We start from the raw sequence: 17,571 nt of genomic DNA, 5'->3' as shown, positions 1-17,571 counted from the left end.
GAGCTGATACATTTTTCCAGGAAGGGATAGTCCAAGCCAAATGTATATCTCTTCGAAGGTCAGTCCCAGCCAAATTTGTACTACTGGCAACTATGGCAAATGGAGCAACAATATGGAATTGACATGCCCTCCGAAGCACATGACTGCTCTGATTACACTTGGAGCCAAGAATGTTGGTTGGAGGGAAGATTTAGGTGTAGAAATATCCTAGAGTTGTGGGAACTCTGGATGTGGCAAGAGGTACTGTAGACTGAAGGGCTAATCTCCATGACACCAAGTAAATTTGTTAGATTCGTATATTGGAGCAAATCAGCATGAAGCTCTTAAAATGCATTTTTAATTAATCTGTTTGGATATGAACAAAAATAGCAATATATATAGCTACACCTATATTTATAGTATAAACTTGTACCTACCTGGAGGTCCATATAATAATAATCCTTTCCAAGGGGAGAGAATCCCGGTAAACAGCTGTGGATACTGTAGAAACAAAAGAGCAATTCATGGATTAAAAATATAAAATCTGAGTCAAAATGCTGGTTTTTTGCAACAATCTTGTACATGGAGGAAATCTAGCAAACTAGAAGAGAGGAAAAATAAAAGAATTACATAATAGATTTTACCATACAAAATGCTACATTTAACCACATGAAATCTATTTTAAATGTATTTTTCATGTTTTTATTTTGTATAAATGGATATAGGTTGCTATTCTTTTCAGTAATTCATTTTCCTATAGCATGATGTGTCTGGCAGCTTTTCTTTAGGCAAAATTCCCACACTAAGCACTAACAGAGTGGGCTTTTTCTATCCAGCATACTGCGGAGCATTTGTTTATGAAAAGTTACATGGCATTGTCAACTTAAATTCCATTTGCTGACTAGGAACTACGTTCAGAAAAGGACAGATACAGTCAGAACGATGGGTCAGCACTCTACAAGAAAAATTTTAACTAGCTGATGATATTCTGACCATGATAATGTATAGAAATGGTGTCCAATATTGGTTTTCTCAAAGCTATTTAGAGCCTTACCCTTATAGGATACACCACTGCTTCCTTGACTAACCGCTTGGCTGCGTCAAGTCCAATAATGTCATCCCACTTTATGTTTGGATTATGAAGATAAATGTCCTGTAATGCACAGTTGATCTTTTTTAGAAAAAAAAAAAAAAGTTTTCGTGTACAAATATAATAAACTCTCAAGTAGCAAAACAGCCTACTTATTCCAGGATGTGAAGTAATAGTGATATAGGTTTCAGAGTAGCAGCTGTGTTAGTCTGTATCCACAAAAAGAACAGGAGTACTTGCGGCACCTTAGAGACTAACAAATTTATAAGAGCATAAGCTTTCGTGGGCTACAGCAAAGTGATGCAAACTGTTTAATTTACAGTATAGGCTCGTAACTGTTAGCTCACAAAAGGGAAGCACTGGACACACACAATAATAATTCCCAGAAAAACCACTATTTATGGCTGGCTCTCATTGAAGCCAATGGAGGTTAGACATTGGCTTTAAGGGGAGCACAGTAATGGCCATAGTGGATCAGACCAATGATCCATCTCCTCAACAGTGACTGATATCAGATAATTCACAGCAAGGTGCAATATACTCCTTAATGGATAATTGTGGAATAATCTACCCGGGGAGAACATTCTATATAATAATTAGTCTATGCCCTGAAGAATTCATTCAGATAATTTCATTCAGTTTGTCAAATTATCTAATCCATTTAAATCCTACTAAGATCTTGGCCTCAATAATATTTTGTGGCAGTACGTTCCACAGATGAATTTTTGCATAGAAAGAAAAATCACATCCTTAATATAATTTGTTGGGGATTTAATTGGGACCACATTGCTGAATCAGGGTCTTAATCCATGTCACTGACTTCTTCAGCCATCTTGGTAATATATTAAAAGGTTTTCCTAACAGCTGACTAGTGTACAGTTTCGAAAGTAAGGACATAGGGAAACGCAATGCTGGTCTTGTCAGTACAACTCCAATAGCATGGAGTAGTCAGTATATCCCCTAGCCCCATAAGGAAGAGCGTTCTAAATTATTTGTGTGTGTTCTAGGCCAGGAAAAAATATCTTTTCTAATGTCATTATATGCAAGAAAGGGAAAACACATTGGGTCTAATTTATCATTGATGTCATTTTAATGGAGATACACCAGGAAAAAAAAACTGGCCTGGTACCTTCAAGAATTAGCATTATCCTTACCAACAAAAAGAAACCAACAGCATTCTCAGACACCTACAGTAACCATACTCTCTAAATGACTGAAATGAAGATCCAATCTTACTCTGCTTACAACCGTTGCAAGTTCTCTCATCTCACCACTCATGCCAATAAAAGCACTCAGAGGTTTCAACAATCGTTCCTAAAAAGACAGCAGTAAGTGGGTGTCAACAATTTATTTCAGTAAATTTTTAATACAAATTATAAAGCAGTTTCAAAACAGTAACACATTCAGGTAAAATGGTAAAGGTACGAATAACAACAATTACATTGAAATAAGACATATTTGAGATGCCCCCATAGCTCTTCACTATAAGGGTAAGCCATTATAGGAGATCTCCCTAAGTCCTAATGGGTGAACTTATGACTCAGGGCTGGATTCTGCCAACCTTACTCACAGCAAGTAGCTTCCTTACTCCTCAAATAGTTCTATTTATCTCAGCATAAGGATGGCAGAACCTGACCCGCAGGGATTAAGGCCCTTCAGGAATATAAGCGACTGTTATCACACCTTCTCATGTGCTGTTTTAAAGGATGATGTTCCTTTCAAGTATAACAGGCAGCCCCATACAGTTTAGCACTGGGTGAGAAGGGGTGATTTTGCTGGTTGCTTTGGCTTGTAGTAGGCAGCGGTAGCCTTGACCGAAAACCTCTACCCCAAAGATTTTAGCGTCCTGGGGAAAGGCTAAAATACAGTGACTTCAGTATCTTGACATAAATTTGGAGACAGAAGAAACTGCTGGCTGAAACTTGAACACACAGGGAAATAGTCTGTCCCTACTGAAGTCAGGGGCAAGGATTTCACCCAGATCTGTTTTGTGGAGCTCTGAAAATTGTGCTACATTTGTGAATTATAAAATGTGATTTGTATTTGCCAGAAACATCCCTGTTCGGGGAGTACATAAATGTCAACAGATTAGAGTAGTGTTAGTGTCCATTCATTGCTTTTTCAGCAAGGACATAAGCAACTCCAGAAGTTCAAACCATTGGGACCATGTCAATTATGGTATTTTATTTTACTGTTCCCCGTTGCATAGTTCAGTGCATAGTTACTTCTAAAGTTAATTTTGTTAGATGGAAATAATAATTCCTTACTGAAGGATCTGGATCACAGTTAAGGCTGTTTGAGGCTATTTCATTTGATGCTCCTTTGATAGCATCTTGGATCATCCCACGGAAGTCAATTATTTGGCCCTGAAGGGGGGGAAAAAAAAAGAGTGATGTAATAGGCTTTATCTGAGTCTACATTAGATAGATCTAAAGTATCTGAGTCTACATTTAAAACTTCATGAATTACAGAGTACAAAGCAAGCTTAACAGGATGACAGCTCTCCAATGACAAAAGGCAACAGGCCAAATTCTGCCCAAGAAGTCAATGGAAGCAGTGGGGGAAGAACCCAGGTGTCTTAACTCTCAGTGTTGTGCTTTAACTACAAAACCATCTGTCTACCACTTTCAAGCAGCAGAAAAAAAATTATACATTCAGTTTCTGTTTTTACCATTAGGAGTTGGACTTTTCTATCCTATTTCTACATTGTTCCTTAGTTCTATGCAGAGTACACTAACTATGCCAAATAATGGGCTAAGGATAAAAGTCCACCAGCAGATACTTAGGAGCCCTCAGACAGCCACACAGAAGAAGTATTTTATGTAAACGTACAGAAGAGTCATATCAAACCTTCGTGTACAACTTCTCTGCTTTTCTTCATATACATTCCCATAATGTAGACGTGTTTTGTGCATAGAAAGTTTCTACTGACCCTTCTTGGGTGAGTGCTTTCTCCTCCACCACCTCTGTTGATTGCGGACACATTTAAACCAAAATCAGCTCGCTCCCGAGTAACTGTATTGTCATTCTCCTAAAGAAAAATCAGTTTTAGAAAAAACAATTCTTTCCAACCAGATGAGTGTTAGACTTCACTGTAGTTCTTCACACATGCCCAGATGGTAAGATTTTTCAGCTGAACTTTTATATTCCACTGAACTCATACCAATAATGCCTGATGTTAGTATGTAACATTATTATGTGCGCCTTTAGGTCTCAATCTGGCTAGCTGCTGAAAGCAATTCAGAGCCACAACTCTAGCACTCAACATTCATTTGTTTCCTCTGCAGACAGTTTTCTATATAGTATAGAGAAATCGGCATAGTGCTCAGTAATGAGGAGAAACCTCTATGAGCACCATGAATGGAGCACTAGGGTACAGAAGGGATAACAGATATGACTGGAAGAGGAGGTAGAGAATGAGCAATGCATCTGTTTAAATGCAAATGATGGGCCATTTTAGGATTTTAAGTTACTTCAACATCTATCCATGACTAGTGGCTGCTGCTGTGTACTAAATTGCTGCACTTACAAAAAAGTGACAGCAGGGTCAGGCATGAGATCCAGCCCCTAACACAGAAACGTGTCCAAGGATTTTAAGAAAACAATCTCCGGCACCTACTCAATGCCTCAAGAATCATGCTAGGCTAGCTCACCTCGGCTTACTTCACCTTAACACATAGTTAATTGCAAAGCATCATGTTCAGCAGCCCTGCCAGAATTGACCCCAAAGAGCAAAAGACCACAGTGACAAATTACATTTACAAACTCAAACGTGTTAGACTGAGTTGTGTGAATGTGTTTATGACTGAGACTGGACATCTTATTTGACCTTCTACGGTCTGTAATCTTCCTCATCTCTAGCACTATGGGACTAATCCTTAAGCCCACAGAAATTAATGGAAAGATACCTGTCAACTTCGTTTGCTGATGGATTAGGTCCCATGTGAGATGTTCTTTTCCTCCATTTCCAACCTGTGCCTTTTTCCCCACTACCATCTTACACAGATAGCATCTCCCACTGGACTCCTGTGTTGTTATAGTTACATAAGTAGTAAAGCTCTTTACTCACAAACCTCTAAATGTTTTCTCAGCCTCTTATTGACTATATCATAAGAACGGCCATACTGGGTCAGATCAAAGGTCCATCTAGCCCAGTATCCTGTCTTCCGACAGTGGCCAATGCCAGGTGCCCCAGAGGGAATGAACAGAACAGGTAATCATCAAGTGATCCATCTCCTGTCACCCATTCCCAACTTCTGGCAAACAGAGGCTAGGGACACCATCCCTGCCCATCCTGGATAATAGCCATTGATGGATCTATCCTCCATGAATTTGTCTAGTTCTTTTTTGAAACCTGTTATAGTCTTGGCCTTCACAACATTCTCTGGCGAGTTCCACAGGTTGACTGTCCATTGTGTGAAAAGATACTTCCTTTTGTTTGTTTTAAACCTGCTGCCTATTCATTTCATTTGGTGACCCCTAGTTTTTGTGTTATGAGAAGGAGTAAATAAGGGCCTGTCTACACTTACCGAGGGATCAATGCGCGGTGATCGATGCATTGGTGGTCGATTTAGCGGGTCTAGTGAAGACCTGCTAAATCGACAGCAGATTGCTCTGCCGTCGACTCCTGTGCTCCACCTGAACGAGAAGCGCCAGGGGAGTTGATGAGAGAGCGTCTCCCATGGACATAGTGTTGTGTGAACCCTGCGGTAAGTAGATCTAAGTATGTCGACTTCAGCTACGTTATTCATGTAGCTGAAGTTGCTTAACATAGATCGATCTCCCCCTGTACCGCAGACTAAGCCTAACATTTCTTTATTTACTTTCACCACACCAGTCATGATTTTAATGACCTCTATCCTATTCCCCCTTAGTAGTCTCTTTCCCAGGATGAAAAGTCCCAGTCTTTTTAATCTCTTCTCATACGGCAGCCGTTCATATGCCTAATCATTTTTGTTGCCCTTTTCTGAACCTTTCCCAAGTCCAATATATATTTTTTGAGATGAGGCGACCACATCTGCACACAGTATTCAAGATGTGGGCGTACCATGGATTTATATTGAGTCAATATACTATTTTCGGTCTTATTATCTATCCCTTTCTTAATGATTCCCAACATTCTATTCATTTTTTTGACTGCTGCTGCACATTGAGTGGATGTTTTCAGAGAACTATCCACAGTGACTCCAAAATCTCTTTCTTGAGTGGTAACCGCTAATTTAGACCCCATCATGGTCCAAAATAAAATAAATTCCAATTGCAATGTAACATGGTCAACACATTTGAACCTGTTTGGGGCTGTCCTTGCTAGATGGTTTAGGCTCTGTTGTCGTCCCAGATGAGGTTTTTGATAATGGTCGCTGCATAGTTTGATGCTGGTTGATCCTAGGAAGATTATGAGAAGAGCTACTTGCTGTCCTAGGATACAAAAAGCCTTTCAGGATGTAATTTAACATCTCATTTTGTTTCCAGCATACCTCACAATACAGAAGGATTAATGGTGGGATTTTCCAGAAAGTACACCGTTGGTCTAACTTTAGTCCCACTGAAGTCAATGAATTGAGGTCAATGCTGAATGCTTTTAAAAATCCCACCCTAACCCTTTATATGTGATAATGGAGGGGATATTTCAGAGACTTTAGCAGTCTATGAATCAGGTTGAAAAATTAAAAAAGTCTTACCTAAAATTTTAGGTAGCTTTTTAAAAGAAAATGAAATTCCACCATTTAGTTTCCAGTGTGCTCACTGGTATGTTAGTTTAGCACTTCCAAGGTATCAGAGCATTTGTGTAACAGTACCATGTTTTACTCTTAAGGGGAAATCTTCTGTCCAGTGCCCAGCCCAAACGACTTTTCCCTTACCTTCTTGGTTTTCCTCCATTTCTTGGTTGCTGTTTATTTTCTGCTGCGGCAAAAATAAATATTGAAATTAGAAATAAATAAGAGTGGGATGCCATGGTCAAGGAAGAAAGAAAATTTCATCCTATTTTTTTTTTAAAAACATTTTTGAGTGAACCTAGTGCTTGTGAAAGTTGTGAGGTTATGAAGCTCAGAAACTAAAGTCACCTATAAAGCAGGTACAACATTGGCAGTAACAGAGTAAACCTGCCAAAGTGCCTCAATCCTGATATGACTAGTGGAGAAAGTAGTTCAGGCTTATTAAATCTTGAGTTCCATTCAGTCTTTGGACTCTCTCCTGAGACTACAAACAAGGTGCCAATCAACACTGGTTACTGTGATATGGACCTTTCTTTACTGGGAACTGGATTGAGCCCACTAAACTCATTTAACATACAGCATGGAATAGCCATTGGACAATAATAACTTTTACCCATTGTCAAAGTAGGACAGATTTAAGGTCGCAACCAGTAACACTTAAGAGTCCATCCTTAGGACTAAGGTGCTGTCTCACACCATTTTAATCACTGCCTTAAAGCTGCCATCCTGCAACATGCCATCACAACACAAATGTCACAACCTGATGATGTGCTATCAACCCACAAGCTATTTCAGGCACTCTTAGAAAATAAGATTTACACACACACACACATCCCCAGAACGTGAGGTCACTCAAAAGCCTAAATTAGAACCAGTGACCCAGAGATGAAAGGTTCTGTACCCCATTAGCAATCTCCTCGCTGTTCTGAGGCCCTTCTCCTCCTAGTATCTATAGATAGAATATTCTGAGGGACAGATTCTGATACTCCTCAAGGCACTGATTTGGGGACTGAGGCATTACTCAGTCTGAGTGAGGGAATCACAATCTGGCTGTAAATATGATCTAACAAATGCTCTGCAATAGGACCCATTATCCTTGATTTGCAATTAATTCCATCATTTATACATTGTAGGACTGACCTTTTTAAAACGGAGTCCAAAACTAGACCCTGTTTGTAAATCTTTCTCACATGCACACACTACTTGCTTCCAGCCACTCCTGATCTTTTACATATTGACATTCACAATTATGACTGGTGGGTTTTAAAAGCATTTAATCCATGCAAGCATTATTATTTTTATATGCTTCAGTAGTGTCCCATTTACCTGGGATCTTCAAACTTCCTAATAAGCTTTTGAAGCAACTGAAACTGCTTGGAGATATTCTCTGCTCACTCATCCCCTTCTCTATCAACCAACGCTCTCCATAACTTTGCCTCTGCTTGTATTGTTGTTGCCTTCTGTAACCCACTTACTCCTTATGTTGAACACAAGTTCAAGAACACTCAAGATCTCATGGTCCGATCTCAATATGTCTGTTCTGAGTTGCCTCATACAGTATTGCCTTTGCTTGTGCCTCTGGAGTACACGTCTTTTGGAGCAAGGACCTGTTATTTGCTTGGTACATACCATTTATTGTAAAGCATTGTGCTACATTAAATTTAATAATAAATAATAATAATGGTGGGAATAAACTTTGAAGAATGGTCTTAGATGACCTCTAGGCTACAATCTTCCCCTTTAGTTATTCATTTTGTATTTGAAAATAAAATCAGAAGTAGAGCATTCTTAATATTGTTACCCAAAGAGGACAAAATGAGAAAATATCTATATAATATTTTGCACTTAGATATTATTTTTTTACCTGTAGATCTCAAAATTGTTTTAAAAAGATGGATAAACAGCATCATACCCATTCACACAGATAGGAAAAGTGAAGCACACAGAAGTGAGAAACAGAGAAGGAAACAGACCCCTGGTCTCCCGAATCCCAATCCCACATTCTAACCACTAGACCTTTAGCGCTATAATTATTTGGGGACAGAGGAAACAACATTAAATAAGGATAAGTCTGAGAAGTGTCGGGTATTTTAGTGCACACATATTTTTAAAATGATGAGAAACAGAAGTTGGAAAGCTTTCTTTTTGGAACACAGTCACGTACCAGTGTCTAGGGCCTTTTTGGTAATTTTAGGATATTTCTGGAATTTTACATAGTAATAGCTTTCATATTCCATCAAAATAGTCTCAAGATCAATGTTGTCACAAACTTCAAAGCGGCGTAAAGCTAATTTGGTTTCTTGTTCCAAAGCATTTGCAGCATCAACATACCTGGTCATTTCAAAAGAGCAAAGAACGTAAAACTGAATGTCATTATTTTATAAAATTCTTTAAGAGAAATAGCATACAAGGAAACATGTTATAGTACAAACTGTGGCAACCCTACATAACTAATAACCAGTAACAATTATAAGCACTTTTCGTTCACAGGCCTCAAAGTGCTTCCCAAAAGTTCAATATAAGATCACATTGCAAGTTAGTAACAGAGCTGTGACTAGAACCCAATTCTGTTGACATCCAGAATTGAATCCTATCCACCTATCCATCCTGCCTCATTATTATTAGTTTATATCAATTAATTAAAAAAAAAAAAAAAAGAATAACCAGTGTAGTACATTTGGCCCTTTATCTTCAAACCATTGTGCAAATATTATCCAATTAATCCTCATAATGCCTCTGAGAGACTTGTCTGCATTTTACTGATGGGGAAACAGAGAGAGGACCAGATTCTGATGTCAGTTACATCAGTGTAAACCTAGAATAACATTATTTGAATAAATTCCTAGCTACATAAGATTCACACTGTTGTAACTGAGATCAGAATCAGGCCTGCAGAGATGAAGGGGTAAATATTCAAAACGGCTGTGTCCCGGGCTGGCAAATTTGTACTTTCCCTTTTGCACCTATAAAATCAAATCCAGGTGCAAATCGTACAACCTATACTTATTACCTCATTTCAATGCAAATCATAGAATTAAAAGCTGAAGAACCAAGATTTCCACCTAAATTCAAATACAAATGTAAAAATGCAGGGGGGCAATTTTTTGCAACTGCAAATTATACCAGAAAAAGGAAGGCCAGCGCTTTTGAAAATTTTACTCAGTTGCTTGTTCAAAGTCATACAATAAATTGATGAAAGTCAGGATAATCCTGATTCTCAGTCCCAAATTTACTCCATTAATATAATTACACTTTCATACAAAATATATTTATATGCTTTTAAAACTATATATGTACGTCCTTCTGTGTTACTGTACCTTCCATTAAAAGTAATGGAAATTGTGCCTGTGCGCAACAAGTCACACGCTACAAACCAACTACAGAATTTGGCAGCTCAATGCTGATATACCTGATGTAAGCCCACCCTCAGCCTCCTCTGTTGTCCTTGTCCACTAAGCAAAACAACAGACATTTTTACTTCCTCAGATAGCATTTTTATTTGCCCCAGATTTCTGTGAAATAGGATTATTTTGTTCTTGGGCTGTTTAAAACTCTCTTATTTTTGTTTACACATATTTAAGTCCAGCATCTCATGAACATTTGGGAGAAGAGATGTCTTGGTTAAAAATTCAGTTAAGATGTGAAAGTTCACAATTCTCACTTCCTGAGCCCACAAGAAACTCTCCAGCAAAACCAAAAGACCTAACTTGATATTCCTAGTATTAATAGTAAACGCAAGGAGGAAGCTTTTTTAAAAACCTTTCAGATCTTTGTTACACATCATAAAGGGCACAACCCCAATTTAAAAAAAAAACAACCTTTACAGATGATTGCAAAAAATTTCTAAGTAGCACCAGATATAAGCTTTTTATTTTTATTCCACACATTGAAATAAAATGAATTTAAAAGTAAAATATTCATGTTATATGCTAGTATTAGACACACTGCAGAGCAATTTAATTAGCAGAGCAGGCCTTCCATTGCATCCACTATAGGGCAGAAGTGAACATCATCATGAAAGGCCAGAAACATACCCAAATATACAACTGTAGTATATTTTTTGTTTAGATAACATACCCTTCCTCTGTTAAATAATGCAAAATTAGAATGAGAAGATTTTTTCTACGAGCTTCTGTCCGCATCTCGTCCTGTGAAGGAAGATAGAATTCTAGATCAAATGTCATGATCAGATTCTATTTATAGCTACAAACAGCATCGAAATGTAGTCTGTCCAAATAAATCCAATTAAATAAAGACAACAGTACGTAAGAACTATAAAACAGCTTGCAGTCAAAAAACAGAAGTAAAATGGTTTTCCACTGTAATTTTTTTTAACACCATCAGGTATCCGGGATGGATAAAAGCTTTTTCATAGAAACAATTAGTTTGAATTAGAAATTCCTTTTACTGTTTGTATTTTTGTGAAATTCTGGGGTTTATCTGGGCCAGTACAGGGATTGGTTACCATCTGGTAACCTTGGGTGTCTTGTGGTTGTGCAACTTTCATCCAGAGCTCTAACCCTAACAGATTACCCCCAGCACACAAGCCTCAACCTGGCTTTGCCCAACCTGGTTACTCCTTGAAGGCTGACTTTGGTACGATTCCAGCCCCGAATTCATCCCAAACTCATCCTACAGCAGGGACCAGCCCCTCTCACTGGACCCTCACAGAATAAATGTTAGGTTCACTACCTTTACAGAGACAGTCAATCACTCCAACCTGTTAGCTTCCTAGAAGCACACACTTCTCTGAACTTTTATAGCACTGATGATTTATAATGAAAGCAAAACAAGTTTATTAGCAAAAGAACATGGATTAAGTGATACCAAGTAAAGGGGATAAAAGGTAGAAATGGTTAAAAGCAAATAAAAGTGAAAACACGCATCCAAAAAGACTAAAAAAAAAAAAAAAAAAAAAAATCTAGCATGATACAGCCTTTGTTCAAGATGGTTTCTCTCACCCACTGCAGGGCTGGAAACTAGGACCACAGGTGTTTGGGACTGCCGATGCCTCCACATCACCACTGGAGGTTAAGGCTGGGCTCCCATGGGAGGATCATGAAACTCTGGAAATACCACCCAGAAGGACCTGAGTGGCAGCCCCTCACAGCCCACTGATTGGTTGGTACCAGTGCTTAAACCAGGAGGCCATGAAGGGGAGCCATCTGAGCAACAGCATAGACTGCATGCCTGTTTCTGCTCCAGACCCTGCTTCCGATAGACCCTAGATTCCAGCTTTTGACCCTGATTTCACCTCAACTTTGCTCTTCAATTGCTGTCCGTAACCTGGTGCCTGGCCCCAATTTTCTGGTAACCTGACCCTGTCACCTGACACTTGATTCTCAGTTTGCTGTCTGACCTGCCTTGAAGTTTGACCTCCCAGTAACCTGACCTTGCCTGCCTACTGACGCCTGAACCTTGGTCTGTCCTCTGGCCTGTCTTAGACTCTGACCTCTCTGTACATGACTTGGCCTGACTCCTGTTCTGACCAATAAGTTTGTCCTTGTTGTGTCAGTTTGCTCAGACTACCTTTGGTCCCCCCCCCAAAGCCATCCATCCCCTCCACAGATGATGGAGGGGACAAGCCGCCCTCCAACCAAGAGCACCCTGATGGCCTGGGACCCATATGACCAAGCTACCTGTCTGCAGCCCCATGCTACACAGCGTGCACTTGAACCACAACTCAGTGCAAATAACTAAGCCGGTCGCAGGCTCCCGTGGCGCTGCTCACTGCTGAAGCACAGACCCTGCGTGAGCAGCTCGTATGCTCCCAGGGAGAAGCAGTGACACTACATGTCCAAACAGACCATGCATCACCTGAACCAGCCCCTATGGTGCTACTGTCCAAACGGTTGAACAAGAATTGTCAGAAATACTGGGATTTCCTGAACCAACGCAGGCTGTATTTCCTGCTCTGCCCGAGCACACCCCGCAGAGCAAACTAAGGTGGGGCTAGTAGTTAGCCCGCTCTCTGGTGAAATGCTCGATTGGGCCTGTCACCAGTTGGAGCAGACCAACCCTGTGCTCTCCTACTGGGACGCTTTCCTGTAAGCCTTTGCAACCATCTCTGAAGGCCCGCATCACATCCACTCTGCAAAGGCTGCCCTCCGGAAGCTTCTTGAATGGCAATGGCCAGTCACCACCTCCATCACCCACTTCCAAAAGCTTGTGGTAGATGTTGAATGGAATGAGGCAGCCTAACCTTACCAGTTCTAATTAGGGCTCAATGATGAGGTCAAAGATGAGTCCTGAACCCATGCAGGTCAACCTGGGTTACTGACATCTGACCCCGGAGTAGAGAGAGCATCGATGACAGCTGAACCTTTGTTTTTACTGTGGGGGACTAGGACATGCTCTTGCCTCCTGCCCAGCTCGGAAGAACTCAGGAAATGGATCAGCCCAGGGCCAGCAGAGGGGGTGAAGCCTGGGCACCACTAGAGATCAATGCTACAGAAACATGCCCCTGCCCTCAAGTAGAACCTGACCTGGAAACCATGGTGTTGCCCCACATTTCTAATTCCTACTGCAGTTGCATGTCTTGTGGCATGTGCAGCAGATTCCCTCCCCGCCCCCAAAACTAGCAATGACAGACTCCAGGGCTGCTGCAACTTTATAGATTTTGAGGCAGCCAAACCCTCCAGATTCCCCCTTCAGCTGAAACCCACACAGTACCTGGTGGAGAGGACTGATGGATCGCCCCTATCTTCGGGACTGGGGACTCAAGAGACCATCGCGTTAGAGGTCGTAATGGAAGAACACTAAGAAACAATGTGCTTTGATGTGACCAGCTCTCCATTCTTCCTGATAATTCTTGGCATTCCTTGGTTGAATTGGCAGGACTCATGTATGTCTGGGTGGTGGTGGAACATTAGCTTCCCTTCTGAATACTGTCAGAAAGCATGCTTCCAATGAAGCAACATACCCCCAACTGAACTGCACCCAGGGCCCCAGAACAGGAGGAGACCATCAGAAGTGAAACCCTGGAAAGTGGGGGCTGGCCAGACAGGAGCGGCTCCAGGCCAGAACCTCAGCCTCCCTGACAAGTACTGTGACTTCCTGGATGTGTTTGAGAAGAAAAATGCAGACTCACTAATCCCATACAGACCACCAGCCCTGGGCAAAGGTGCCCTACGAATGAACATACTCCATGTCTAAACCAGAGCTCGAAGCGCTACATGGATATACCCAGGAAAAGCTCGCCAAGGGCTTCATTGGCGATCCAACATTCCAGTGGGGCACTCTTTGTGAAGGAGGACAACAGGTCACTACACCGCTACGTGGACTATTGTGCATTGAACAGAGTGATTATTCATAACCAATACCCATTGCTCCTCATTCTGGAACTTCTGGACTGCCTGAGACCTGCCAGGATATTCATGAAACTAGATCTTCAGGAAGCATAAAATTTAGTGTGCATAAGGCCTGAGGATGAATGGAAGACCGTTTTTCATACCCAATATGGGCACCTGGAATACTTGGTGATGCCATTTGGCTTAACTAGAGCTTCTGCAACATTTCATAAATGATGTGTTTAGGGATATCCTGGATCGGTACATGATCATCTACTTCGACAATATTCTGGTGTTTTTCAAGAACTTGCAGCGCTACCACCATGTTCCGTCTGTTCTGGGAACATTAGCAATGAAGAACAAAGCCCCCTGGTTTGTACGCCAAACTGGAAAAGCACACCTTCGACCGGCCCATCATTGCATTTTTGGAGTACATCATTTCCCCAGAGTGAATCCTGATGGATCCACAGACTTTACTGTGGAACTCCCAGCATCTGATGGCCAAACATTTGTGGACTTCCTGATCCAAATGGCCCACTTCATCCCCTGCAACCGGCTATGCTCTGCTGAGACTACCACCCACCTCCTACTGCAAAATGTGGTATGGCTCCATGGGTTTACTGACCGCATAATTTCTGACCAAAGCTCACAGTTCACCTCTTGCTTCTGGCATGAAGGATTTAGGCCAGGGGTGGGCAAACTACAACCTGTGGGCCGCGTCCACCCCGTCAGACCTTTCTATCTGGCCCTCAAGCTTCCACCTGGGAGTGGGCTCAGGGGCCTGCCCTGCTCAACCCACCCAGCACTCCAGCTGGGGAGTGGGGTTGAGGGCTTAGAATCATAGAATATCAGGGTTGGAAGGGACCTCAGGAGGTCATCAAAGCAGGACCAATCCCCAACTAAATCATCCCAGCCAGGGCTTTGTCAAGCCTGACCTTAAAAACTTCTAAGGAAGGAGATTCCACCACCTCCCTAGGTAATGCATTCCAGTGTTTCACCACCCTCCTAGTGAAAAAGTTTTTCCTTATATCCAACCTAAACCTCCTCCACTGCAACTGAGACCATTACTCCTTTTTCTGTCATCTGCTACCACTGAGAACAGTCTAGAGCCATCCTCTTTGGAACCCCTTTTCAGGTAGTTGAAAGCAGCTATCAGATCCCCCCTCATTCTTCTCTTCCGCAGACTAAACAATCCCAGTTCCCCCAGCCTCTCCTCATAAGTCATGTGTTCCAGTCCCCTAATCATTTTTGTTGCCCTCCGCTGGACTCTTTCCAATTTTTCCACATCCTTCTTGTAATGTGGGGCCCAAAACTGGACACAGTACTCCAGATGAGGCCTCACCAATGTCGAATAGAGGGGAACGATCACGTCCCTCGATCTGCTGGCAATGCCCCTACTTATACATCCCAAAATGCCATTGGCCTTCTTGGCAACAAGGGCACACTGTTGACTCATATCCAGCTTCTCGTCCACTGTAACCCCTAGGTCCTTTTCTGCAGAACTGCTGCCGAGCCATTCGGTCCCTAGTCTGTAGCAGTGCATGGGATTCTTCCGTCCTAAGTGCAGGACTCTGCACTTGTCCTTGTTGAACCTCAGATTTCTTTTGGCCCAATCCTCTAATTTGTCTAGGGCCCTCTGTATCCTATCCCTACCCTCCAGCGCATCTACCTCTCCTTCCAGTTTAGTGTCATCTGCAACTTGCTGAGGGTGCAATCCACACCATCCTCCAGATCATTTATGAAGATATTGAACAAAACTGGCCCCAGGACCAACCCTTGGGGTACTCCACTTGATACCGGCTGCCAACTAGATATGGAGCCATTGATCACTACCCGTTGAACCTGACAATCTAGCCAATTTTCTATCCACCTCATAGTCTATTTATCCAGCCCATACTTCTTTAACTTGCTGACAAGAATACTGTGGGAGACAGTGTCAAAAGCTTTGCTAAAGTCAAGGAACAACACGTCACTGCTTTCCCCTCATCCACAGAGCCAGCTATGTCGCCATAGAAGGCAATTAGATTAGTCAGGCACGACTTGCCCCGCTCCACCCACCCAGTGCTCCCCCAACCCCCAACTCACAATTCCTGGATGAGCACCATCTTCCCACATGCAGAGTCACACTGCACAGGTGCGACCAGCACCGCTTATCCAGACTTCACGGAGTTGTTTCTGGAATCGGAACCCCATCCCTCCGCGCCCAATCCCCAAAGCGCCAGCCTCCTCGCACCAGCCTCTGCCCAAAACTGGCCAATGATCAAGGCCAGCCACATTGCAGGATACTGCCCCTAAACAAGTCCAATTAGGAACCACAATCTCCTTCATTGACCAATCCCTGAGGCATTGCTCCTCCGAGAGACTCTCCTCATCAGCCAATCACCGCTGCCCGGACCTTCCCAGTCTCCTACAGCCGCATCCTCAAGACTCTCAAAACCACCCAGGGGCCGCACCCATCCCAGCTAGGGTGCCTCCGCTTGCGGCAGTGCCTGGTACAGCCACTTTGGTGTCACTGCTGGCAGAGCCCCTAGAAGTCCCCGGTACCGTTCCTGTAGAGCCCTTCCCCCGTGCCACACCCCATGACTCCCCCTCCCCGCACCTCCGTAATTTCATGAGCATTCATGGCCTGCCATACAATTTCCATACCCAGATATGGCCCTCAGGCCAAAAAGTTTGCCCACCCCAATTTAGGCTATGGACATCCACACATCTACCTGCACTGCATACCACCCCCAAACGCATGGACAAACTGAACGGATGAACCAAGTACTGGAGCAGTATTTGAAATGCTTTATAAATTAAGATCAAGACAACTGGTCCATGATCCTGCCATATCCAAATTTTTCTTACAGCACCAGCAACCATGCCTCCACAGGTCAGAGCCCCTTCTTTGCTAATTATGGATTCTACCTCCCTTTCCAGCTGCTGCTACCGACTGGGACCAATAGATTCACCTCATTGAGGAAGAGCTCAAAAACCACTTAAATTAAGAAGTGAAGGCCTATAAGAGGCATGTGACCATCAGCAACAACAAGCTCCAGTATTTACTGTATGCCAGGTGTGGCTCGCCGCCAAACACCTCCAGACCAGGTGACCCTCCCACAAATTGGACCACCAGTTCCTTGGACCCTTCCCAATATGACAGCAGATTAACCTGGTGTCATGTTCCAGGATGCAATCCAGACCAGTGAGGGGTTGTGTCACCTCCTGCCCCTCAACCTTGGGTTTCTCACAATGCTTTGCTGTTGTAGCGCTAAATCTGGACCTCTCACAAACAGCCTACCAGCATTCCCTGAGTGTCTGTGTATAGCTACATCTCTAGTCCAGCAACTCTGACCCCACCAGGCTCTCAGCAACACACCAGCCACACTCTGGCTTCCAGCAGCCTTAGTTACTACCTGCAGGGTGAGCCCAACACACTCCAAATCCCAAATTTCCCCCCAAACCTGTCTTCTGCACTGTCCAGGATGTCCATGGCCCCTGTAAGGGGTCAATA

At 42.5% G+C, this 17,571-nt stretch overlaps 1 protein-coding gene across 2 annotated transcripts in view; it reads right to left on the bottom strand.

Annotated features, from left to right (window-relative positions):
* The window catches only part of KATNAL2 (katanin catalytic subunit A1 like 2), a 60,103-nt gene that overhangs the window by 30,261 nt on the left and 12,271 nt on the right, over positions 1–17,571 (bottom strand). The window contains exons 2-10 of one of the 2 annotated variants that reach the window (XM_074952324.1): positions 10,864–10,934; positions 8,951–9,117; positions 6,931–6,973; positions 6,358–6,487; positions 4,002–4,100; positions 3,337–3,435; positions 2,306–2,383; positions 1,034–1,132; positions 417–480 (exon numbers count right to left, since the gene is read on the bottom strand). In XM_074952324.1, coding sequence (XP_074808425.1) covers positions 417–480; positions 1,034–1,132; positions 2,306–2,383; positions 3,337–3,435; positions 4,002–4,100; positions 6,358–6,487; positions 6,931–6,973; positions 8,951–9,117; positions 10,864–10,934 — 850 coding nt within the window. The remainder of the gene's footprint in view (positions 1–416; positions 481–1,033; positions 1,133–2,305; positions 2,384–3,336; positions 3,436–4,001; positions 4,101–6,357; positions 6,488–6,930; positions 6,974–8,950; positions 9,118–10,863; positions 10,935–17,571) is intronic. The other variant, XM_074952325.1, reaches the window with a different exon arrangement.

The sequence above is a fragment of the Natator depressus genome, chromosome 5 (assembly GCF_965152275.1).
Source record: "Natator depressus isolate rNatDep1 chromosome 5, rNatDep2.hap1, whole genome shotgun sequence".
NCBI classification, from domain to species: Eukaryota; Metazoa; Chordata; order Testudines; family Cheloniidae; genus Natator; species Natator depressus.
This window is presented reverse-complemented; position numbering and strand designations above follow the sequence as displayed.